This window comes from Clavelina lepadiformis, chromosome 4 (genome assembly GCF_947623445.1).
Source record: "Clavelina lepadiformis chromosome 4, kaClaLepa1.1, whole genome shotgun sequence".
NCBI classification, from domain to species: domain Eukaryota; kingdom Metazoa; phylum Chordata; class Ascidiacea; order Aplousobranchia; family Clavelinidae; genus Clavelina; species Clavelina lepadiformis.
Window position 1 is genome coordinate 844,612 of NC_135243.1, and position 24,080 is coordinate 868,691.

Consider the following 24,080-nt stretch of genomic DNA (forward strand, 5'->3'; position numbering starts at 1 on the left):
CTAAAGCAAGATTTTTTGATTTCTTTGTTATTTCTGCTTTTCATTTTGCTTTTGACTCCTTGACTCTTGTCTTTATTGAGACATAATTGAAAGCGGAAGTGATAATAATTGGTCTTATTTGCTCTACGTGGGATTCAGTTATGATTATAATTGGTGCGTGTCAAGTCAACTCTGAGAATTCCTTTCAACTTCTCAGTTTTGACGACTGGAGTTCACTATTTTTCATGGAATTCTGCTTTGCTTTAATTTGCACATTTATTCCATTACAGATTTATAGAGCGATGAACTCAAATGACTTTGACTGTCCATTTCGAGCGATGGTCACTTATATTGAAGGTGTCAATCAAGCAGAACGACAACAATTGGCGCAGATGCTGGTACGAGCTTACGTGGACGGCATGAGTGCAGTCTCCAACGTCCAAGCACCAGGTAATATTTTGGGATCAATCCCATGAAAATGAATTCTGGATTGTGATATTCGTTGTATCAAAAGTCAAGGCTTAACGTGATACTTTAAGTTGAATTTACAAGTTTTCACTGGAGTTCTAAAGTTCATGATTCTTATTTAGTTGTAAGACAAATATGGTACATTTTGAGGTTGATTTACTTTCCAATTATCTTAAGCTGTTCTTTGCGGTTGGGCAAGAGAGTCAGCACATTGTTTCTGTGATTCAATTTGATTTGTATATTTCAGTCCCACCGCCGTACACAGAACAACCTGCCCTTCCACCATATTCTCCCAGCGTTTGATTTCTATGGAAGGATCATGGCATCATCGCAATATGATTCTTAGATTTTTAACTTTTTACTCTGAATGTTGAAATCAAATTGTCACAACTTGTCCATCTAAGATCAGGTCAAACGTGACAATACTTTATGTGTTTTGCTCATTTGGTGGAGCAACAAAGTCAAAGATTGCATCAGTTTTGAGGCAATAAATCTTGTTTTTCAGACTCTTTTCAGAGAGTTGAGTTGATTTCTTTTGTTTATAGATTGTGACTTGTATTCATTTCTAGATTTTGTCTTTCCTCATTCTCTTCCTAGCATTGCCTTCTTACCTTGTATATTTGCATATGTTTTATTGGATTTTCCAAGTAAATTTTTTTTTCCTTTGTCATTGCCAATTTGATAATCACCAACCAACCAACAGCTAAATTCTTAACCAAATCATTGGCTTTGTCGGTTATATTCAAACTATTGATGATTGGTAACATGATGTTATGGTTGTTAATAATGTTTCTATGTGTATATGACCGCTAATGTAGTATCATTGAATCTAATCCAATACCACACTGCATTGTTATTTTAGCATTTTCTACTTTGCTTTCTCGCCTTGTAATTACTTGAGTGTGACGTGTAACAGCGTCTGCTATGTTGGCAAGGTGTGACGTCATCGAAGCTTGTCGTTGGTGGTTTTGTAATACAGTGACGTAACAACTTACATGAAAGGCATTTAGTTAGTACATGGTATTAAGCAGGGATGATGCCACAAAGTAATACACTGAGCTTCTACAAATCGTTTTCCGCTGGATGGAGCGTCGGAGCACTCTTTTCATGCAAAATGACTGAGCGCAATTGGTGGGAACTGGGAAGGAAATGGTTCTAGTCTTTCAGTTATGGATTCGTCACAATGCCTGTCTAGCTTGACGGTTACGTGGAAATAAGTGGTCGGTGATGTGGATTGAGTCGAGTGACGTCTCACTAAATATATTCATAATCATGCCTTAACTGTGATTATTACGTCATAAGCCAAACAGACCGATCATATTGAGTAATGACATGACATCTTCGATCTGTGGCTGGGTGGGGGGGAAACTTCATTTGGTAAAAAATATTTATTAAATTGCAGATCAAACATCAGCCAATACCACGGAGGTCTTTCTCGAAGCAGGGCACTCTTGTATTGTGACGCCATTTCCGCCAATTCCTTCCAACCGCGTTCAGAATTTCCGAGTTGCTCAAGCAATAAATGAAACAGACCAAGAAACCCTGCCGTGTCATAGAAAACAATAAGTTGTCTGAAATTCGTCAGAAATGTATTAATCAAAACATTTATGGCTCCGTCAGTGAAACGCCAGATTGCTATGACGTCAATACACAAATGGTAGAGAAACGCAATTATGTGCAGATTGCGATTGTAAGACATGTAGGTAAAGCTGCCAGGTGGAAATTGGAGATGAAAGACAATTCTGACCGCACAATCGAAGAAATCAACAAGTTTACCTGAAATGACTGAAAGATGGCGTTGACGTAGAAGAAAGCGATTTCACCAGCGCCATCTCCCGGACTGAGAAAAAACAAGATGTAAGTAATTCCAAGAAGGTTGAAGAGAAAGAAAGCCGCCTTCACTGCTTTTGAATACGTCACTGCACTTTCCAGCGAGTTCTGCTTGATGAGTTTAGTGACCAAAATTCGGACGACATTCACCATTATCAACGCGTTGATCTGTTTAGAAGGAAATAAATGTTTTAATTCCAAAGCGTCATAAATTACTTGGTTGATGGTGGATGAACCGTGTTGACCCAGTAGATAGTAAAATAAAAACAAGATATAAGGTGGTCGCACTTTGAAAGTTAACTTTATTTTTGATTCTTCTACACGAGCGTTCGCAAGCATAAGTTTCTTTTTCAGGTTTACTAAGAAATTGATGGCAAAAATTATTTCAAATAAGTTACTCCGAGCGACTGGTAGTTCTGATCTTGACTGCTATTGCCAATACTTAATTCTGATCATTGTTATAATGTGACGTCATAAAAAACTTACCGCGAACAAGACAAAGATGGGAATCTGGTAGAAATATTCGACCCAGGTATCCGTCGGGTTCTGCATCCAGCATTCTTTGTCCTCATAAACCGCTTTGAGCACCGCCCATATAACCGTGATTGGGACCGGTGTATCTGCGTCATAGACATCTTGTGTTATTAGTAATTAATTAACATGTTTTCGGTGAAATTTTTGCTGAACATATCTGATACAAACAGCTTAATGAAACAGGTATAAGCTTTGGTTTATGCAACATCTCAGAAACACGTACAAAAACACAAATAAATCCTTTATACTCCTACAGTGCTATTAACAAAACGTTCTTAACGTAATAAAAAGAGTTGGGACAAGTTTTAGGATGTTAATATTCGGACCAATTTTAAGTTGCGTGACATAAATGACATTAAATAACCTGACTAAGTCTGTTGTTTGGAAAGGATTTTGTAGAAGCCAAAGACAATTGTGGTAACAATGGACTTATCTGACATCACAATGGTCACTATGCGTGTAGTTCGCTTTGATATTGCCACGTGACCATGATACCCTGTCACCAAAATTTGGCAAAAATAAATAAATGTATGATGAAGAATAATTATTTCTTCAAACCGACCGACTCGTAAAATGGGAATCGAAATATTGATCAAAGCAACTGTAATTAATCCTGACTTACCCCAACCTAGCGCCATGTATAGCTTTATGCTGAACCTGTCGTACGTGTAAGCCATGACCACCATCATGTGAAGGTAGACGCCTTCCACGAACATCCAGCAGTAGGTGGCCACTTGAGAGTAGATGGAGGTGGCGGCCAGGACGCGACATAGAATCTGGAACCAAACCTGGGCGATTGTGTGAAGAAGAAGTGGCATAAACAATTGTGCAGACTTGCACATATTATATAAAGATATTTCTTTTACCAAAAAATGTCGATACAACAAACCGTAAATTTGTAATTAAACTTAAACTTAAACATTCTAATTAGCTTCGTTGTAAGAGTAATGGTAAGCATAAGATATCGTTTACGTCATACTAATTACGTCAAAATACCTCATTCTTTTTTCTTGCATGGTAGCTGGTGAAGAAACTATGAATTAGCCAGATGACGTTTTGCAGAATGAGTGACGTAGCAAGATTCCAATGAATGATATTTCTCCAACACCAGATGCTTCTACAACGTGATGACGTAAACAAAATGACGTATGCATGCCGTAATAAAGCCGAAATAACCTATTTTTTCCAAGAGAACAATAGAGTTGGATTTCACTTCATGCTTTGTATAAAGTGTTAGCATAGCGTTTATGCCATAGAGTCCTCCCTATACAAGAGATATTTTTCTCACATACCTCTTTTAACTTTCAACATGCAAACCATACACTTTCTTATAACCAGTTTATTATAATTGAATCGTTGCAGAACTTCTATCGCGTAAAGCCGCGAATTTTCGTCATCACCTCTCTGTGAATTTTCCAAAACTTCGTTTAGGTCATAATTGAATTTACTTGAAGCCACAGTATAATCATGACTCAAGGTCTCAAATGGCTAAGACTGAGATCAAAGAATACGAGGTCAATGACCTCTAAATCGAGTTATTGCGATGTTTTACAATCGATGTCGTCCGCCATAGATGTACCTGAGTCTCCAGAAGAGTAAAAAAGCGATGATCAATGTGAAGAGGGAAAGTCCCCTGCCTACATAGGTTATGATGACGACAATCTTGAGATGGGCATTGACGTAATCTTCGGCAGGGTCACTCTGAAATTTAAAAATCCTGTAAATCAATTTTTAGATTTAAAAATTTCTATCCCATCCCAAGCGATGTTAGTATTGAATCATATAATTCGAGACAAGCAAGCAATCTTGACCATATAAATTGATAAAGATTGTTGAATCTTAATTGAATTTATTTAAAGTTAATTGAATGTAAGTTCTATTTGTTGTTATTCTTAAATTATTAAATCTATCCGTGCAGGTTATAAAATTTTTATGTGAAAGCATTCATGCAGAACTGACCGAGTCCGGTATTGGACGACAAGCAGTAAAATTAATACGAGACCATCTTCCGTCTGATTCACAGTTGCGAGTCGCGTTAACTGGATTTCAAAGAAAGTAACTCATAAGAATGTTCCATTTATTTTCAACGATAACCTTGTAGGCTATGAAATGTCATATAAAATTCTAAGTTTATCTATTTGCAAACAGTAGCCTAATATAGACTGCTCCATTGCAATAAGAATATAGAAAGTATACTGCAAATAACTTAATGTCGTTCAGGTTATAACCCTCATACATGAGATGTTGTAATGAACTCCATTGAGCTTCTTAAAACATCTCGTGTAGGCAATGCCGCCACCAAGCGTTTGGGGAAAGCAGACATCCGGAGGAATCATGTTGGTCACGTGGGTGTTGACGTAAGGGCAGTGACCTTTAGCAAGGAAAGTAAGGTGAGGATTTTGTGGAAATATTGAGTATTTCTAGTTTTGTGAAAATCTCAGATTGTTTGTGTGTTTGTTAGTTGAGATTGAGACAAGAGATTGTTTCGTCATAATATTGTCATACCGGGTACTTTGGTGTAATTTTGACAGAATTCGGCAATGATGACGCAACTCGTCTGTTTCTCTCCCAGAAACTCATTTTCTTTATCGTGGGGTTCTTGGCTGGGTGGAATAGGAAAAATAAATAAAGTAGTAGCATGTTCGATTAAAACAAGACGTCACAGAGAACTATTATGACATCATTTTCGATATAAAGCGATTACATATAATTGGCGCACATCTTGTCCAAGTTTATTGAAGTGATCCCACTGACCATCAACTGAAAAAGGAATAAAAACAATGAAAAATATAAAAATTAAAAATCAATCAACTCTATACAATCCACCAGAAGTGTTGTTGATATTTGAAAGTGACGTAAGAAATGAAAGCTCGCATCCTCACAGCGGTGATATAGAGCGAACGTCAATTCCAGTACTTGTTACGTCATCCTAGTTTATTTCGCATTTCAGTTCAAATGTACAACAGGATTTTATGGTTTAGTTTTTTATATGACTCAGTATCAATTAGTTTTATTAATTTCAGAATAAAACATGAAAAATGTTTTTAGAAACGAGAATTCTATTTTGATCATGTTCTATCAGCTCTATACTTATTCTATTCTGTTTATTTTAAGTTTTTTTTTAAGTCGCAAAGATTATGACAGAAGTAATGAAACATTAAGACACCCAAGGTTAGTAAAAGGTTGAAGATAAATTGCTGAATCTCTTATAGAACTTTTTCTGTCAAAAAAGCCGCAGAAAATCACGTGCGCTTTTGTTTTTACCGAAAGTTTGTTTGCTCAGAAACAAACGCAGAGTTATAAACTACAGCAATTGTTATGTGATAATTACATTGATAAACGACAAAACTCTGCATGTCTTGGTTAGTTGACAACCTACAAATGCAAATTACAGCAACATGGTCACATTGTTAGGCGCAAGATGTTATATTTTATCACCTATTTTGAACTGTGATTTTACCTGTGCCGCCAAGAAAGCCAAAACTACTGGAACTGTTTGAAAATTCATTTTTATAAGAATGACACCATTGTCAGTGATGACATTACTTAAACAATCTATTAATTAAAATTTTTCTTATACAGGCCTATAGCTAATGCAAAAAAGCGAACAAAATTTGTTTAATTTCATCCCGACTACTTTATTAATCAAAGCATACTCATTAATTCCTGAACACATCTTCTGCTCGGGTTATATCTGTAAATCAGACACCTCGCACTAAAACTGTTGCTTTTATTGCAACAACATACGGACTTTCTATGGCTATAACATAGACTTTATAAACTTTTCATTATGCCTAACTTATAAATCTTTCTTTGAAGACAGAAAGTGAAAACAGTCATGATTGACACAAGCAAGTCGAACAATAAAAGTTCGAGTAAAACAACAGACCGCAAACATAAAAGAAACAACTGAGCAGAGATTTCAATAAACACGGCAAGCTCCATCAATGCGGGTGGTTTTATAAATCCACCACGACACCACGTCACTCTACAGCCCTGCACTGAACTGACTACACAAGCATATGGCAAACTACTATATGAAGAAAATTTAATTTTGCGCGATGCCATTTCTTTTGAAGTTGGACTATATCCAATTAGAGTGTAAATTCGAGGCCATATTTAGTACTTATAACTCAATAATGCCATTTTTCTATTCATTTGTCTTGCTGCAATCCTGCCAATAAATCTTGATTTTCAAAACCTGGATTGTAATTTTGTACAATTAAGTTATATCTGTTTTATAAACCACAATTTTTGAGTGTCTATTTGCGAGTTTCTTGCAAACGAGAAATTTTCAAGTCTATAATTGTAAAAGAGCTCGTTTGTTGTTGTCATCTGGAAAGTTTTTTTTTACCAGCTACGAGTGAAAATTACAGAAGGAAATTAAACAAAATCGTTAAGTACAGTACGAAAGTTATCGCGAGGTAAAATTAACGCCTTAGTGTCAAATTTCGTCCGCACTTGCTCGTCGAAGTCTTGTATTTTTAGATTCTTTTATACTGTGGGAAATTGTGTGGCAATAAAATCATTCCTTTCAGCAACTACTCCACAAGGAAAATTTCGCAGCTAAATTTAACGATTTCGGAAAATTTGTAAGTTATGAAAGAACAGAATTTTAATGTTGATTTATCTGTTCCTGTTAACCTCATCAAAGACACAACTGTTTCGAAGCATTCGTCATATATACTCCCCTAAGCAGCCAACTTACTTGCAATGCGCTCTAGGGTGGTCTAAAGAACCTGTAAATATTACTTTACAAACAATTATTAATATTACAAACAACTTTCTATAAAAATGCAATATTTTTAAAAAAGATTTAAGTTATAAGAGAATTGCGTGTTAACATGAATACGTAGAAAAGCTGAAGCTTCCCGTTGTTGTTCATTGTTGTTAGGTAACGAGTAATTTGGTAACAGATTCATTGTAAGTTTAGTCCCCGCATGTTGGCGCTGTGTTGGATTTTCACCAGAACCAACGCTGTGTTGACGGTCAAACAAATTCCTCCCCAATTCCAGCAATATTAACTTTTTTCGAATCGATACATCGTGAACAGACTGACGGTGCACTTCTGCACTAAGTGCAAGAATAGCAATTGATGTTTTAATGAAAGACCGTTTGCGACATGTTTTGAGTCGACTACCTCTCGAAAAATTTTATCTTTCTTTCCTATTAATAGTTCCCCTAATTATGTTATTTCCAAACTATATGATATGACTTATTAAAACTACTTAGGTCTAAACGCTTCCTGTGTTGGGCGGGAATTTTCTATGACTGACAGCTGGATTGCATTAGCCGTTAGTTGGCGGTAGCTGTGATATTTGCTATAATTGTCAGGCCACGTTAGTAAATGCAGGCAAAACCATGCGCTATTTATCTCAAGAATCTTGACGAGAAGTGTTGTGTTTGCAACATATGTCATGATAGACTCCAAAATTTATCAGAGAAACAAAATATTGACGCTATTAAATGCAGCCATAACCAAGGATTAGGGCCTATTTTCCAAGTGGGACATTTCTTAACTTTCGAAAAAGAGGGGACTGTTCCCCAAATTTTGAACAAAAGGGTGCTAAAAGCAGGACAACAAGTAAGATAAATTGACACGGTCGTTGAGTGTAAAAGAATTCTGGTCCTGAGTAGGTTTATAAAGCGGTGACTACGTTTGATGCAAATATCTATTAAAAACTTTACACGGAAAATTTTGTTTCATTTCGTATCAAAACTTTTAACTTTCTACTTTAACTAACTAACTTATCACTTTTTGACATCTTGGCGTTTCTCCCTTGCAGGTACACCGTACCGGCAATAACTCATTTACGGGAACTGTGTTCCGGACCGTTCCGGTTTGTTTTCACCACTGTGTATACGTCATGCGTCATCACGCGTCATCATGTGTATACGTCATGCAAAGCAGTCGCTTTGTTACGATGGACGCGAGGCAGACTCCAATAAGCCATTGGCAGATGATGATGATGATGATGTGATGTTTTAGCTCTGAGGCAACTTTAGGAGGAGTAGCAACTTAAATCGTGGAGCTTCATTTTCACCACTTCATAGTTATTCTGAAACAGCGGCGTAACCTAGGTTTTAGCCGCCCTGCGCTAAGGCAGAAAATATCGCCCCATTCCCGAAGCCATATTTTGAATTTCGTAGAAAGCCGAAAGTGCTTAAAGGCTGGTTGTTAAATTCCTGCGTTTCGACCATCCAGCTCAGAACGCGAGGGACGCAAAACTTTTCTATTTTTTTACACCTCATATAAAACGCTTTAACCTTTGTCCTACTGCATAATTTTACACCGCTAAAAGGCGGTATGGGTACAATTGTACCCACATACATTTTATATTGAAATTCCCAAATTAGTTATACTTTTTGTACGGTGTGCTGTATTTATTGGTCTGAACGTTTAAATATTGTGCTCTACGGAAGTATCACACGTGTTGTTAGGCCAAGTAGACAGTGGACAACGCTATATGATATAGCATCTTTATCTTTGTGACCTCGATTATACGCAGACAAACAGCTCATTATGTCGCTGTACTCTACTCCCATAATTTCCTCTGATATTTCATGGCATCTCACTCAGTCGAAATTTAACATAGATTTCGAATGAGATAAGTGGGTAGAAATTTCTAGCCTACATTGTTGCTGTTTGGTGGCTCAAAGTTACTGACACAGTTAGTCCATATCCAAGCACATGACTGGAGAAGTCGAAGCGATGCAATCAAGCAAACCAGAGATAATCAATTATTACAACGAAACCAAAGATGGGGTGGACACGATGGGCAAAATGCTGGGTGAATACACTGTAAAACGACGGACATTGCGTTGGACTTTGGCGTTTTTCTATAACATGATCGACGTCACTGGTTTAGCGTCGTTTATCATCTACAGGGAACACAACTCAGATTTCAGGAAAAAGGACCAGCGGAGAAAGTTTCTGAAAGATCTTGCGAAACAGCTATGTATGCCTTCAGTGAAAGCTCGCTCTGCCAACCGGATGGTGATGAGAAACCGTTTGCTTCGAGCTGCAGAGGAAATGGTTCTTGGACGGCACACTGCGACACCGCCAGAAGGCGAACTAACTCCAGCAACTAACTCCAAAGAACCCCATGGAAGTCGTGGAGCTACACCGATTGTTGGCAGCTGCTATGTCTGCAGAGACCAGAAACGAAAACGACGTAAGACCAGGAAAAGCTGCGTGGCTTGCATTCAGCCTATTTGCGACGAAAAATGAGTGACAAAAACAAAGTTTTTTACTTTTGAAACCGACTAAAACCACCTCGATTAAATTTTCGTTCATATTTCGTATCAAATAAATCATTTCGGTAATCTGTTTCACTCAAAATTGGAAAAATTGTCTTTGGGTTATGTATTCTGGCATCATTTCGATACACAATGTGTATGGGTACAATTGTACCCATGCCGCCTGTTAAGGGTGTAAAAACAACTCGATCCTCAATCTCGGTAATGTGTAAATATTTTTTGCCGAAATTTACTCTGCATAATCTAACACAAAGATCTAGAGATGTCAGGAAATTTCAGGTCCCTCAGGTTTCTACAAAAAATACTGCCTTAATTTAAAATTGGAAAGGTTACAATTGTACCCATGCAGTAGGACAAAGGTTAAAATGCTTTAAAAGTTAAATTTATTTTCGTACTTACATTTAAAATCGCTGCGGAAATTTCTAAGTTTTCACCTTATCGTGTGGCTTATTGTTCGGCGCTTCATGCGTCGCTTAGCTGCGAGGTGTACTAAAGTATCTCATCCATTGTTAGTTCATGTCGAGCTGCATCTTCGAATGGGATTCCGGCGACCTCGAACTTCTTCGCCAAACGAAGAACATTGAGCTCATGCAGAAGACTGGGGTGAGAATCCCATCGCAAGCGGACGTCAGCAAAGCCATCACCAAAGCCGAAATGGCCTGGAATTGTCGTCGCAAAACCAGAGGCATCTCTGTCACGACTTCAAAGGTAGAAGCTTTGGTCGATCCTTCAGCTCCGCGATGGATGTCTTTAGAGTTGTCATCTTGAAAGAGGAAATTTTTGAGATCTTAAAAAAAGCAAAAGAGGCAAATATTATGCATCCAGGGCCCGCCGAGTCTCGCTTTTCACCTTAACTTGTCATCATGAAAAGGTCAGGGTATAACTGCCAGTTTTTCGCTGCGTAAGAGAGTCAACTTCCCTGGAGAGTTTTCATTTGCATCTAAATAGGTTTATACCAAGTGTGTGTGCTCGGTAATGTTGCACGAAATTATAAATAATTACGCAATCTACGTTACCACGTAACGGAGATCCTGTCACAAATGTCTGCTACAAATTACGTTATTACGCAACCTTCTTTGTTGGTACATTCTATGCACACAAACTATCGTTAAATAGGTTTCATCTCTTTGCATTCTCTGTGTAAATGCAATTGAAATGCGACATCTGCCCTCGGCTCTTTGCCCACTTTGCCGTTTTTCAAAGTCGGGCAATAGCAGAAAACAATGTTGGTGGTGTGACGGAATAACCGTCCTTTCATAACTATTGCTACGACCATAAACCGAGTATGAAAGTATGGCGGTGACGCTGCTAAGCTGTTAAAGTGATATCAGACTGCACAAAGCCCACGACAAATATCGCTTTTGCGTCTCATGCGAAAGTAGATCACACACGACATCGACAAACTTACGATTCTCGATGCAAACTCGGTTCATTGTTGTCAGCTTGAAAACAAAGCTTTTATATCGAAACGCCAAAACAAGATTCTGACGTGCTGCTGTGCTTTGTGTTGCGTGTTAAGTTGTTTAGCCTATTTTTCTTCGTTTTATTTTTTAATTAGTCTCAAAGCTGTAACTTTTTAGTCACTACATAAAATGATGTTCTTACAGCGAATAACCCCTTAAAGGGAGCGCGTTCGTGGTTCCGTTCCGACGACAATCATTGGTTACAAGGTAGAGGCAGCATTCGAGGCGGATGCTTTAGCCTACAAGCCATAGTACCAGCCTCATTAGATTTGAGCAGATATAAGCAATTTAGAGCTGAACTCTACAAAGCAATTAGCGATGATAAAAACCTACTTATAACGCTTGGGCAGAAATGTGACGCTGAAAATATTGACACAAAACCAATTTCTGTCTTACAACAAATTTTATTTCCACAAAACTCACTCTGGATATTTCAAATCACAAAAATCAGCAAATCTAAAATATTACAGCAAATTCACCATTCAACATAATGCAGTGAATATTTATTTGAATTAACATGTCTAACTATTATAATTATGACATCACTATTAGTTTATGTACAAATATAAATCAATTTTATCAAAGAATTAGTAAATCTGTAGATGGCGCATCGGGTTGAGCGATCACTCGATATCGCAGAAGTCCGCGGTTCGAATCCCGGCCACGACGCAATTTCTTTTAAACAAGTGAATCGATGTGTGGAAGCAATTTTATCAGAATTTAATTAAAATAGAATTTCTGTTTAAAAATGAAACCTACTTACCATTATTACGTCAACAGTGATTGCGCGAAGTGAGATAGGCGTCACCAACATGAACTTCCAACCGCTATAAATTAAAAATTTGGTTAAAAACTAAATCTCTGTGCAAAGTTCAAGTTGACACAAACATGACAAGATATAAAGAATACCGAGCCATGAAGCTGGTCAAGGACGAGTTGAATTTTTTGTCTCTCGCTCGAATTTGCGAGGAATCTTCCATCTTCGAAGCAACCAGCCATCCACAGACCTTCTTCAATTTTAGCGAAAAATTCTGGTCCTGGAATGTCTTTGATTATGTTGACACTGATGTTCAACAATTTTACCTGCAGATGAAATGTTTGTAAACTACAACCTGGTGTATTGGTGAAGCTAATATATTACTACACACAAGTTAATATTACCATTAATTGGTTAATAACTAACCAGCACCACGTGGTCAGATTTAGGCCTAGCCTACTGGTCCGACACAAATTCTTGGTTTTTGAATTAAATAGAAATAATTTTGAGCGACCAATTAAAACCGGTATCGAGTATTAGTTGAAGAAACAAATCCTGATAATAAGTTTGCAAAAATATTTTCAGTTTTAAATAAAATGAAACTTTTCATTTGACCCAAATATTAACCGGTACATGCCAGGCTAAAACTGATCCAACAAAAGTTTGTCATTTTTTCATTAAAAAGAAGGAATTTTAAGCGACCAAGTTTATCGCAGATTCCACATTCCTTGTAGATTCAAGTAATCACTAAACCGTCGCAAAATTATTCTGCAATTTTATATAAATTAGCACAAAATATCCGACCTACACTGCCCAGTAATCTCAGCAAACTGCCTTGAAAAATATCTTCGTACTAGCCATTATGACGTCATAAGAACAAATGTAAACAATTCATTATGACGTCTTTTGCTGTTCTAAGCAAACGATAAAAAGTTGAATACATCGTCAAACCTTTCCAGGCATCTCAGAGATCGCCGAAATTAATCTTTCCACATCATCAGGGGAGAAGCAGTTCCCCAGATCAAGCTCCTTTAACTCAATTTGTTGTTTTCTTAAAACGTCACAAAAGATCGCGGCTTCTGATGATGACAATTTAAATAGACTCAGATCAAGCTTTGTTGGAAAGTGCAGTGACGCCATATTGAAGAGTTCCATGTCGCTGGATTCGTTTAATTCGCATAAAAGCGAAACATATCTGCGTCTGTTGTTGCCAACTAAACAAACATAATAGTTAATTATTTACCGGTTGTAGTTCGCCGCGTTATAGAAATAAATTTAAGACGGAAATTTTTCATGTTTAAGCAACAAAGTCAAGTTGAAAGCGAAAACTTAGTCTTCTTTAAATTACCTGTTTGGGACGAATTAAAACAAGAAGCAGTCATTTTAAACTGAATATAAACTTAATACAACAACCAGAATTGATCTAAATGACATGTGGCCTATTTAGCCGGTAAATATTTTCACCAGAATCACCGGCAGCCTACTAAGCTAGGCTCTGTACACTAGCACTGGCAATATGTTTGCAATAGACATGTAAATTACAAAACTTACTTTTACTTGGCCTAGTAGGCTGCTGTACTAATCTACCAGTGATTATGTGGAAATATTTCCCGGCTAAATAGGCTACATGTCATTTCAACAATTTTCACAAAATATTATCACAGAAATATTTTCACAGCATCACCAGTCTGCCAGCAGCCTTACTGTACTAGGCCAAGTAAAGGTAAGTTTTGAAATTCAACATAAATGTGTGTTCTGCTGCATATAATGCATGTCTATGGCAAATAATGCATAACATGCACATGCAGTTTATTCATTTAATCGCAGATTTAGGACAAAGTCAGAAAATAAACTTACCATACCAATCCTGCAGTTTCTCAAATCGTACCAGCTGTGACTTTAGTGCTTCTATCCAAATCCTCCTCTTCTCAGCAACATCTGGAAATAAATTATTATCAAGCTTAATACTGACAGGTGACAAATATAGTCTAGGCCTATACAAAATAGCTTGCAAGTAACTGTAGGCTAGAATGCAGTGAAATGTACTAAATGAAACTATTGCCAATTTTTTTGCATATAAGCCTACTTGCTGATTTGCTAAATTTGCGTTTTTTTAACTGACTGGATGCCATTTACTGAAGTTGCATTTTTGATTTACCAAACTGGGCGAATGGCTGCTCACAAAACAGACAACTATTTTATCTTTTTGCTGCTGATTACTAACGTTCTAAAACAATATTTTGATACAAATTTGATAAAGTGTAGTTTCCGAAATAGGCACAGTATATATAATGTTGAAAACAAAAAATTGGTTGTAGTAATATTTTAAGACTGCATGTTAAGAGCAGTTGCTAGAGGATCTTTTATTTTATAACGGTTATGTATTACAATTACAATGCATTGTTTTAAATAATATGCAAACTGTGCATGACACCGTTTTATTATAAAGTACATGGATCACGAGCAGTCAGAGGTGGGCACTCAGTACGTAGAAAGTACCATTGGTAACGGTACTTGGCAATAAAGGTTCCAACGGTTCCGGTATTTGGTACTATTTCAAAAAAGTAGTCCGGTACTTTGCCAGTACTGGGTACCAAACTACTGGATCATGTTACAAGTGCAACTTTTGCTGATATTATGGCCCCGCTAAAGGTTACTTCAGGTCAAAAACAATGTGAACTCACTCTATGCGACTTTATTAGACATTTGTAGATTAAAAAAGAGCAAAAAACACTAAAATTGAAATCAAGTTTCACTCAAAATGAAATTTTAAAAAACAAACTTCTGAAAACCTTGAAGTAATCATTTTAGAAGTACCAAGCACTGGAACAAACTTAAATTTCTAGAAAAAAGTAATTCAGTACAGGGATTCTGTACTGTTCTCTAAAAGTACCGATGGTATCGGTACTGAATAAAGTACCGCAATAAAATAATTTGGTACTATAGTACTGCTCACCTCTGAGAACTGTACTAAGTCTTGCTCAATAACCGATGTTTGATTGGTGGGGAATCATCTCTGAGGTCGTGTAAAAACTATCTTCTAATATCATATTAGCAAAGAGAATTGAGCGAAATTATTACACTGCATGTTAATGCAGTACACTTCGCTTATTATGACTGTCTTTGGACCAAACCATTTTGGTTACAATATCGGAATAGTCATAATAACCAAAGCTGCAAGCCTGATACATTGCCATACACCAAGCAGTATCGACACAGTCAGAAACAAATTGACTAAACTTTCTAAAATCTCATACATTTTTTACATGGTGCGAAAGAAAACTCACATGGCACAGTCATTCCTGTCTCATTGCATAGTTGACAAAGAAACATTGGGTGAATAAAATTGAAAAAGTGGTCGTAATACTCAAACACAGGTCATAGTAAACAGAGACATTTGTATGGCAAAGTTTGGCACTATATCAACATGGTCATATAAAGCGGGTGGTCATATTAAACCGACTTTATTGCATATAAATGTGTAGCACACCATATGGTGGCTATCATTTTTTTACATGAGTTGGTAGGGGCGGCCAGTGTAAAATAACACAAGTGTTAGCCTAAACCATATTTCAGCTATATTATTTTCTGTTGGCCGAGACACTAAACAGAAACAGGTTTTGCTTGCTTTCGTAGTAGTGCTGTAATTGATTTTGTAATAATAAGTAGAGGAGTACTGAATCAGTTTATGAGTATCAAAACCAAATTTTTGAAAAAACAATCGAAACATTGCGACCAAGCCATGTATTATAGTATTGTAAACGTTTGTATTATACAGATGAATGTAACAGTGCTTTTGCTCCAAATTAGTTTATTCTAATTTTCTGCTAGTATGTTTAGTTGTGATTTTCAGTGTCAAAATACTTGTATATAGCAAAATGGCAATATAAATGATTTCCTGCTGTGACACAAAAACTTGTAAATTAGTATTTAATTTGCAATGCTTTTTCTCTATTTTATATTTAATGAAATTTATATTCTTAGAATGACAACTCATTCGCAAAACAGCCACTGAAGTATTCTTCCACAACCTGCACTCAACCTCAGAGACATGCGCAACAAACACGATGTCTATCTTAAGTGGCAACCAATCCACAAACATCACATGCATTTGTTTGACGTGAAGACCACCTGGTGCTGCTAGAAAAATGCTTATCAAACTGCAACAGACCTGAGTGAACTGTGTGTCAAACCAAAACCGATGAAAATCAATGAAAAGCCTTATTTAAGTACCGGCTTTTCACAGCAGTTACAATGCTGAAACTGATCAATAGTCAACCCAAAAGTCAACCCCTGACTCTTACTCCAGTAACAACTACAGACTATCAGCAGTGATCCCATGATTTTGCAATGGACATTGTTTATATTACTGTAAAAATGTTCATCATTACCCTTTAAAACAGAGTAAACATTGTATACTTGGCAGCATTTGCCACAATGAGACACTGACAAAAGAAACATTTCATACTACAAGTATATGTATATTTATTGTCAGTGCTGGTCTTAGGCCATTGCCAGTGATTTAAACAACTTGGGCTCCATGCCCCTTAGTACCAAAACAAAATTAGCATTTCTTTGTGCAAATGACAGTGTTGTTAATTTGTTCTCGAAGTGTTATTGTCAATGTTATTATTTAACTTTCTCGAAAGAGAATGTGAACTTGGTGAAAACATATCACAAAGCAAAGCTTTGATGAGAGCTGATTTGCAAAGAGTTTATATTTGGTTAACGTTGATATGAATATTATTCCATTAAGTTATTTAAAGTTAAGTTATATTATTCCATTAAGTTATTGGCAAAAAAATGCCCACCATCAGTTCTTGCATTGGGTTCGTGCTTAGTAAGGCCTGTCCTGTATACTGCACAGCACAAAAATGACAATTTATGGACTGACTGTGTTGAATGACGTGGATATGATAATGCACAAATTACAGTTAATGCCACAGGACTTACAAACAATGCACGAAAATAAATGTACTCAATATTGAGCTTTATGCCACCCAAATAGATGTGTGTAATTCCATTGATTCAAGTAATGTACAAAATGTTGTATCACTGTTTGTGTAGCAATTGTAATACAGTAAAAGCTCATGAACTTGATTTCATTTGCATGAAAATTCAAACAATTTAAGGCAACTTAAATTAATAAAATGCATGTAAACTACTAATAGTAACTGAAGTGTACTTTTGTTTCCCCAGAGCATAGTTAGCACTAATTATCTCAACACCTAAAGTTGTCTAACTCAATGCCTTTTCAACTCAAGATATGATTTTAACTTTAGCGTATCACATTTAAGAACTTCAGCTGAAGGTTATTCTCAAAATATGCAACAACAAATGGAAATAACTGTTATGTGAGCAATTTAAGAAACTAAACTAAGTGAGACAAAAGCAGTTGTAGAGCTCCACAGGCTAGTGTACAAAGCCAAGCATATAAGACTTAAACAGATATAGCAGTAGCACAGCAACAAACATGGGTGCTACATCTAATAACATCATCATGCTGTGTAATAGGCTACTTCTATCAATTCTTACTTTTATCTGATAAAATTTATCACATCTATAATTTACAAAAAAGAGTCTTTGTAAAAGATGATGAATGAATGCAACTATTATACCCCAGTCATGTGTTTATGGTTATTTGCAGCCAATTTTACCAGCCTATTATAACTGGAAATAGGTTGATTGGTCCTTATACTTTGTGCTAATAGGTTAACCACTTTTCGATGTTATTATTATGCAATTGTGTTTAAGTTCTTGGACCTAAGACAACAATGTCCATAAAAAATATGGGCAGAGCTTTCACATTGGAACATTTCTGAAAGCAGTAACCTAGGAAATTTAGCTTGAACGTCATAACATCTATTATATGCAACTTTTGCAGTTTGTTAACCAGTATAGTGTGCTAAAATATACAGTAGCTTAAAATGTGGACAAAGACAAAGCAAAAATGATTAAAAAGGATTTTAATTGTAGCTCTGAAGTTGCAACTGATATGAAAGTATATTTGCCGGTAGCCTATACATAGGCTAACCACACAAACTACTCAGAAATCTATTCATATTTCGTTTTACATCCTACCGGATTCTTCACTATGTTTCTCATACACTGAAACATGCCCTAATCTTCGGCAACTTTTCTTGGAATATTACTAAGTTTTAGTCAGACATAAAATGTAAGTTTTTTACACATATGCTTATTACCGGTACCTTACCACAAGTTTCGGCTTTAGCATTATCCTTGTCCTGTGGTGATGACGGGATTATTCAGACGCCATGTAACCTCCATTAACCCATTAACAGTGATAGTGCCCATCTTAACTTCGCAACGTTTACTTTTAGAGTATAACTAAAATTTTAAACAGTTGTGCAAGTGGCAGTTACAGTTAACTTCATCAATTGCAGGTCTGGATCAGTTTGATACAAAATGACAACAATGAATCGATCACGTGACTTTGTTGTTATTTTGATTATTTTCATCGTAACCATTAGAGACGATGTTTCCATCAAACCTTTGGATGTTTTAATAAATCCTTTGCTATGTGCTTCGTAGTACTGTGGGATTGATTTACAATGAAAATTAAATTATTAAAATGAGCACTTATTTTGTATTCGACGCCAATTGAAATAAAATTTTATTCTTTGTCATTATATTATTGTGATACACGTTTCAGCCTTCCTTTTTAGCCTTCGAGGCCACATTTGCCCGTTTTATTTGTGGTAATTATCGTCGTAATTGTTTATGTCTTTGCGACCACCTACGTCGAAACAATTTTTCGTCCTTCATATTTAAGGCCTAAAATAAAATGAAAAACATGTGATTGAAGGGATACGTTATTGTAGTGTTTTTGTGGAATTAGAAGTTACGGGGATGTCAATTCAATGAACATCATATTGACAAATCTTGTCAAGTTGGAGCGAGCGCAATAGTATCATGACCCTTGCGGCGAAATACTTCATCACCGAGAGATACGAACGATACGATTGGGCGCTGGTACTTTTGAAAACTGTACCAAATTTCTTTGCAAATACTGTAACAAGAACAGAATGGTACAAACCGGATACAGAGGATGTCTTCTTATATGCCTGCTGTTCTGTAGACCTAGGTGAAAGTAAGGCTGATGACTGATGTTCAGGAGATGATATCGTCTCCTCTGCTGGCTCCTGTGTAAGTGAAATCTGCTCCTCTACCTGGTCATCTTGTCTAAAAATGTCATAATCGCTTTTTTCTCTTTCTTGCCTAGTATGAGATCGCTTATAGAACAACAAAAACGTTTTTAACTTCACCTGTTGAAAGGAAGTGAGGACAAGCACGAGCGTTCTGGTTGATCGTGCCCATTTGCAGCAATACTGCTGATGCTGGAATCTGAAGAAAAGTTGATATTTTACAATTTTCATGTTTGAATAAGCTTAATAGTAAATCATAACTTAAAATGCACATAACTACTATCCTGATAATACCTTTCATCATATCTATGAGCAGACCGCAAACAAATCTCCTAATAACAGACCACTTCTCCTTGGAAAATAGCTCGTTTGAAACAAAGTGCTTAAACTTATCCATGGGCAGCTCATTAACGATAAACTTTGCGGTGAAAAACTCCTGATACAGCTGGTGGGCGAAGTAATACTTCACGTGGCCATCAAACACGCGGCTGACTGCCGCAAAATGGGCGTAAATGCCGACGACGATATCTTGTATCTCGTCTGGTTTAAGACCAACTGCTCTAAGGTCGTTTCGTGTGATGATAACTGAAGACCTCATTGTGGTTTTGTAGGCCAATTCACTGAGCTGCAACATAAAACAAATAATAATATGATCTTGTTCATTCTCACTATTTTAGGCAAACAGAAACATGTTCAGTTCTCTCACCTGCTTTACTAGTAAAGTGATGTCTTGGTGTTTTGCATGCTCACTGCATCTGAGGTTCTCCAAAACTGTGGCAAAAACCCTCGTAGTGGTGATGATTTTTCCAATTTTTGTTGTAGGAGCCAAACCTGCTGCTATAACTAACTGAAGCAACAGCGGGTTGAAACAAAGTGCAAAAACAATTTTAGCATTTCGGGAAAGATCATTCCAAAGCTGGTCGGCAGAAGCACCAGCATAAAAATAAAACAGTTCCTTCATACCTTCTAGGGGCAGATCACCAAGTAAGATTGTATAGTCTGGACGTAGTGGAGCAGGAAGCCTGGTGACACTGTGGGGCCTGGAGGTGAAAACGAGCTTAATGTCTGGAAGGAATTGTTTATTGCAAAGATTGGCTAAAAGTATCGGTACACTTTCTGGAGTATCATAGTTCACTTTCGGTACTTTGTCTTTAAATGACCACTCCGCCTGATCCAGACCATCAAAGAGTAGAAGACAACTTTTCTGATTTTCTTTGATCCACTCCCATGCATCCTCTCGAGTGCTGTCGTCTAAATCCGGATAAATGTTATCCATAATTAGCTTCCGGAAACTGACCTCTTTGCCAACAGGCATCTCCATAAATTTATAATAAAGACATGTGTATTCTTCTGTTTTGGCTAATCTTTTGGATAAAGTCGTCTTTCCGGATCCAGGGTAACCTATAAATGCTGTAAAGCGATTGTTGGACTTCAACAATTCTTCAAATTCAATATCCTCATCCCGCTTAAGTGTATCAGGTTCACCAGTTGAAGCGGCATAAGTTTCATGTTCTGGAACTGCCTGTCCTTGGAAATAAGATACCTTAGTGTACTTTGGATGGACAATTGGAATATCTGCTACTGAGACGTCGATTCCAGCTTGGAGACGGATGTCATCTTCACGGCGTTTATTTTGCTCTTGCAAAACTTTTCCAATAGCTTCCTCTCGCTTTCCGAGTTTTCGGTGGTCTGATAAGAATACAGACCTTTAAAGCATGAATATTAAAAAAGGGAACTGCATAAGGTTATATATATATTTATAAATCGGAACAGTTGCAGAACGCACATGTTGTTTTCCTCAGCAACTACGGCATATAAAACAAACATTAATGTTACATCAAATACATCATTGTATAAACTAACCTGCTTTATTTGTCTCCAAACATTTGGTGAATTGCTGTTGCTCATTGGGATGATCTATGGAACAGGTTAAAAAGAGTTATGAATCGTTGAAAGGAAAAATGTCCTTAGGAATCATTTTGGTTTTGGTTCCAAACCCAAATAAATACAAGCAATAACAGTGCCAAAATGCAAAAGCCTTGACTAAAACTTTAAATCGTTTTTTAATCGTTGCTATGCACAACTGCAATCTATTATAAAACGATAGTATGATAATAAGTGCGGCAGTTTGCATTTAACTAAAATTTAGTTTAGAAAAAAAAGGCGTAATGAGAAATCGAACACGCAATAATTACAAAACGTGGCAGCAGTTTTGTAAAATTCCAATTATTAATATTCCTGGAAGTATAAAAGCAGATAAAAGCATAAAAACTAACAGCAAATGAAATAAAATGAACTAATAACCAATAATAATAACTTCAGTTAATTTTTTAATAATAAAATGTTGTGAAAATTCCTATTTTAAATTATAAGTTTAATTACCTATTTCTTGGATAAGTTTGTCAAAGTTACCCTCAAATGATTCTTTGCTAAAATCGTAGTAGAGTTTTCCCGACACCAAAAGAGCTTTTGATAAAAATTGTAAAAATAAAAATGTTATCTGTGGTGAAAGCTGGCGAAAAAAACAATTCAGTAAAGAATATCAAAAGGTAAAAATAGAAAAAAACATTAACATAACTTACATAAATGATTAGTTAAGGCAAGGGCAGAATATATAGCACTTTTTAAGTTAACATTGATTTATCACCACAAGCTTTTGTATACTTGAGTTTGCGTTTTCTGGTGTAACAATTATGATTATTATTGAAAATAACAATAGTAAATTTAATGTTACCATTCAAACCTTAAGCAACATCCCATTTTATGACGTAGAAATCAATTTAAAAAAGTCAACGAGTTAAAAGCATAAAAATGCGTTGAAAACAACCAAGCACAAATCAAAAGTATAATAAAAATATATACCTGTCCAGCCTTCCATTTTATAATTGTCTTGGGTGATAATGGGTATTATACGTTTTCTCTTGTCAGCGGCAAGTTTGCCTTCCCTTTTGCAGTTTTCACTGAGTTTATAATTTTCGGACAGAAACATGAGGACCAAGTAAGCGTTGTCAACAGCTTCATACATTTTGTCATAAATGTCTCCTCTCATCTCGTTTTCATCAATCCACACTTTGTAACCAGCGGCAGAGAGTTCATCGGATATCTGCAAAAGTGCGAAAAATTTAAACTAGATTGTTAAGTTAAGTTTGTGAGTTGCTAATTTGCAACTCTTCTGCTTTCGTAATCTTTATAAAACCAACAAACGGTTTCGGTTATTAGCAATTTGCAAAATAACTCTAAGGCGAAAACGGAACAGCGCACTTTATAACATCCACGTCATTTAAGTAATATTTTTGCTGATATTTAGGATATGTTTATGAAATAAAACTTTCTTCTTGACCCTAGCACAAATATTTAAGTTGAGAGTGATTTTTTGATAATTGATTCTATTAATATTTCGTGTATTTCGTTAAAACATGTATACTGAGATCATAAAATATATTTACAAACCTTATGAGCGAGATCCTTTGAATCATTCCAGTTATAGCTGATCATTATATGCTGGTTGCCTTTGTTGTTATCCTGGTGTTGACTGGTCCCAGGTCCACAAGGTGAATTTGTTGCTTGTGGATTATTAGTTTCTGAAATAAGATGTAACATTTAAGCAAAGATGCATTGCTCTTGCGCCGCTGTTGGGGAATAGAAACACGAAGCACTTAGTTAGAAGGCGACACATGTAAAATAGTTCAGGAAGTGATTAGCTTTTAACTCGCACGCAATATATGAATTGAAGCATCTCTCAATATCCACAACAAAGAACTTTGCAATCACTGAAAACTAACTCCAGCCAAATTGTATGATATCACACACATTTCCACCGACATGGCTTGATTTTGCACGATATCTGATAATGAAACATTATTGAGATATAATTAAACCTATGAATTATGTTGAATACAATGTTTTGTAGCAGAAATAAATAATTTTGAACCAAATTTAACGTTTGAAAGTGTGATTTAGTCATCAGGTGAAAATAAAATGTCTTTAGATTTTTCTAACGTAAACTAATCTTTTTTCTAGGTTATTCTTTACTTTTTTTTTATTTTATTTAAAACATATAACATTCCTGAACATTCAACATTTAAAACATTCCTGTTTACAATATTTGAAAAAAACTGATTCAAACAGAACTTTGGTAGACTTTGACCTGAGTGATAATATTAAATCTACGTATAGGCTTAACTCGAGTAACATTTTTAAACCGATGTATAAAGAAAACTTTAAAAAGGTGCAATGTTGAACACTTCCAAAACATACCTGCAGATGAAGTCGTTGGTAGATTGGCTATTGAGGGACTGGTACTTGGTGCTGCCGTTTGTGAATTTGATGCTGAAATTGGTTGTTTAGGTTGCCTAAAACCGGTTTGCTCTAAGAAATGGACACATTATATAAAGCATGAAGCTTTAGTTTCAAGCAACAAATAATAACTTGCAAATAAAAGTTCATATAATTTTAAACCGTTGATTTTAGCATCTTCAAGAAAATTTGCAAATATACCAGATATTGTAAAGATGGACAATTACAAGCCAAAACAAACTCAGCACACAATAATGATGACTGTAACAATGGTTTAAGCGTGTCAGATCATTTAGCATTTAGATGCATTAGATGTAGGCAAAAAAT

At 36.1% G+C, this 24,080-nt stretch overlaps 2 protein-coding genes across 2 annotated transcripts; both read right to left on the reverse strand.

The window, feature by feature from the left end:
- Positions 1 to 1,857: 1,857 nt before the first annotated feature.
- Positions 1,858 to 6,395, reverse strand: LOC143451732 (corticotropin-releasing factor receptor 2-like). Its single transcript, XM_076952454.1, has 12 exons — positions 6,272 to 6,395; positions 5,516 to 5,571; positions 5,317 to 5,414; positions 5,048 to 5,182; positions 4,771 to 4,850; positions 4,391 to 4,512; positions 3,808 to 3,928; positions 3,181 to 3,599; positions 2,965 to 2,981; positions 2,764 to 2,897; positions 2,224 to 2,445; positions 1,858 to 1,989 (listed from the first exon to the last, which is right to left on the reverse strand). The coding sequence occupies exons 1-12, from the start codon at positions 6,317 to 6,319 to the stop codon at positions 1,858 to 1,860; spliced, it is 1,584 nt and encodes a 527-aa protein (XP_076808569.1). The 5' UTR covers positions 6,320 to 6,395.
- Positions 6,396 to 12,307: 5,912 nt separating this feature from the next.
- LOC143451735 (uncharacterized) lies at positions 12,308 to 24,052 on the reverse strand. Its single transcript, XM_076952457.1, has 14 exons — positions 23,995 to 24,052; positions 23,715 to 23,825; positions 22,908 to 23,038; positions 22,320 to 22,560; positions 21,840 to 21,923; positions 21,321 to 21,374; positions 20,164 to 21,146; positions 19,752 to 20,082; positions 19,578 to 19,656; positions 19,349 to 19,494; positions 14,149 to 14,229; positions 13,243 to 13,505; positions 12,444 to 12,617; positions 12,308 to 12,361 (listed from the first exon to the last, which is right to left on the reverse strand). The coding sequence occupies exons 1-14, from the start codon at positions 24,050 to 24,052 to the stop codon at positions 12,308 to 12,310; spliced, it is 2,790 nt and encodes a 929-aa protein (XP_076808572.1).
- Between the last annotated feature and the right edge of the window lie 28 nt (positions 24,053 to 24,080).

What these genes read in the sequence shown, in the direction of transcription:
- LOC143451732 (XM_076952454.1), bottom strand. Translation starts at nt 6,319, where the DNA reads ATGAATTTTCAAACAGTTCCAGTAGTTTTGGCTTTCTTGGCGGCACAG. An exon ending in TGGCTTTCTTGGCGGCACAG is followed by an intron (nt 5,572 to 6,271) that starts GTAAAATCACAG and finishes TTCCTTTTTCAG; the next exon opens with TTGATGGTCAGTGGGATCAC. An exon ending in AGTTCATTACAACATCTCAT is followed by an intron (nt 4,851 to 5,047) that starts GTATGAGGGTTA and finishes TTTGAAATCCAG; the next exon opens with TTAACGCGACTCGCAACTGT.
- LOC143451735 (XM_076952457.1), bottom strand. Translation starts at nt 24,052, where the DNA reads ATGCTAAATGATCTGACACGCTTAAACCATTGTTACAGTCATCATTAT. An exon ending in GAAACTGCAGGATTGGTATG is followed by an intron (nt 13,506 to 14,148) that starts GTAAGTTTATTT and finishes ATGTTTGTTTAG; the next exon opens with TTGGCAACAACAGACGCAGA. An exon ending in TTGACCAGCTTCATGGCTCG is followed by an intron (nt 12,362 to 12,443) that starts GTATTCTTTATA and finishes TTTAATTTATAG; the next exon opens with CGGTTGGAAGTTCATGTTGG.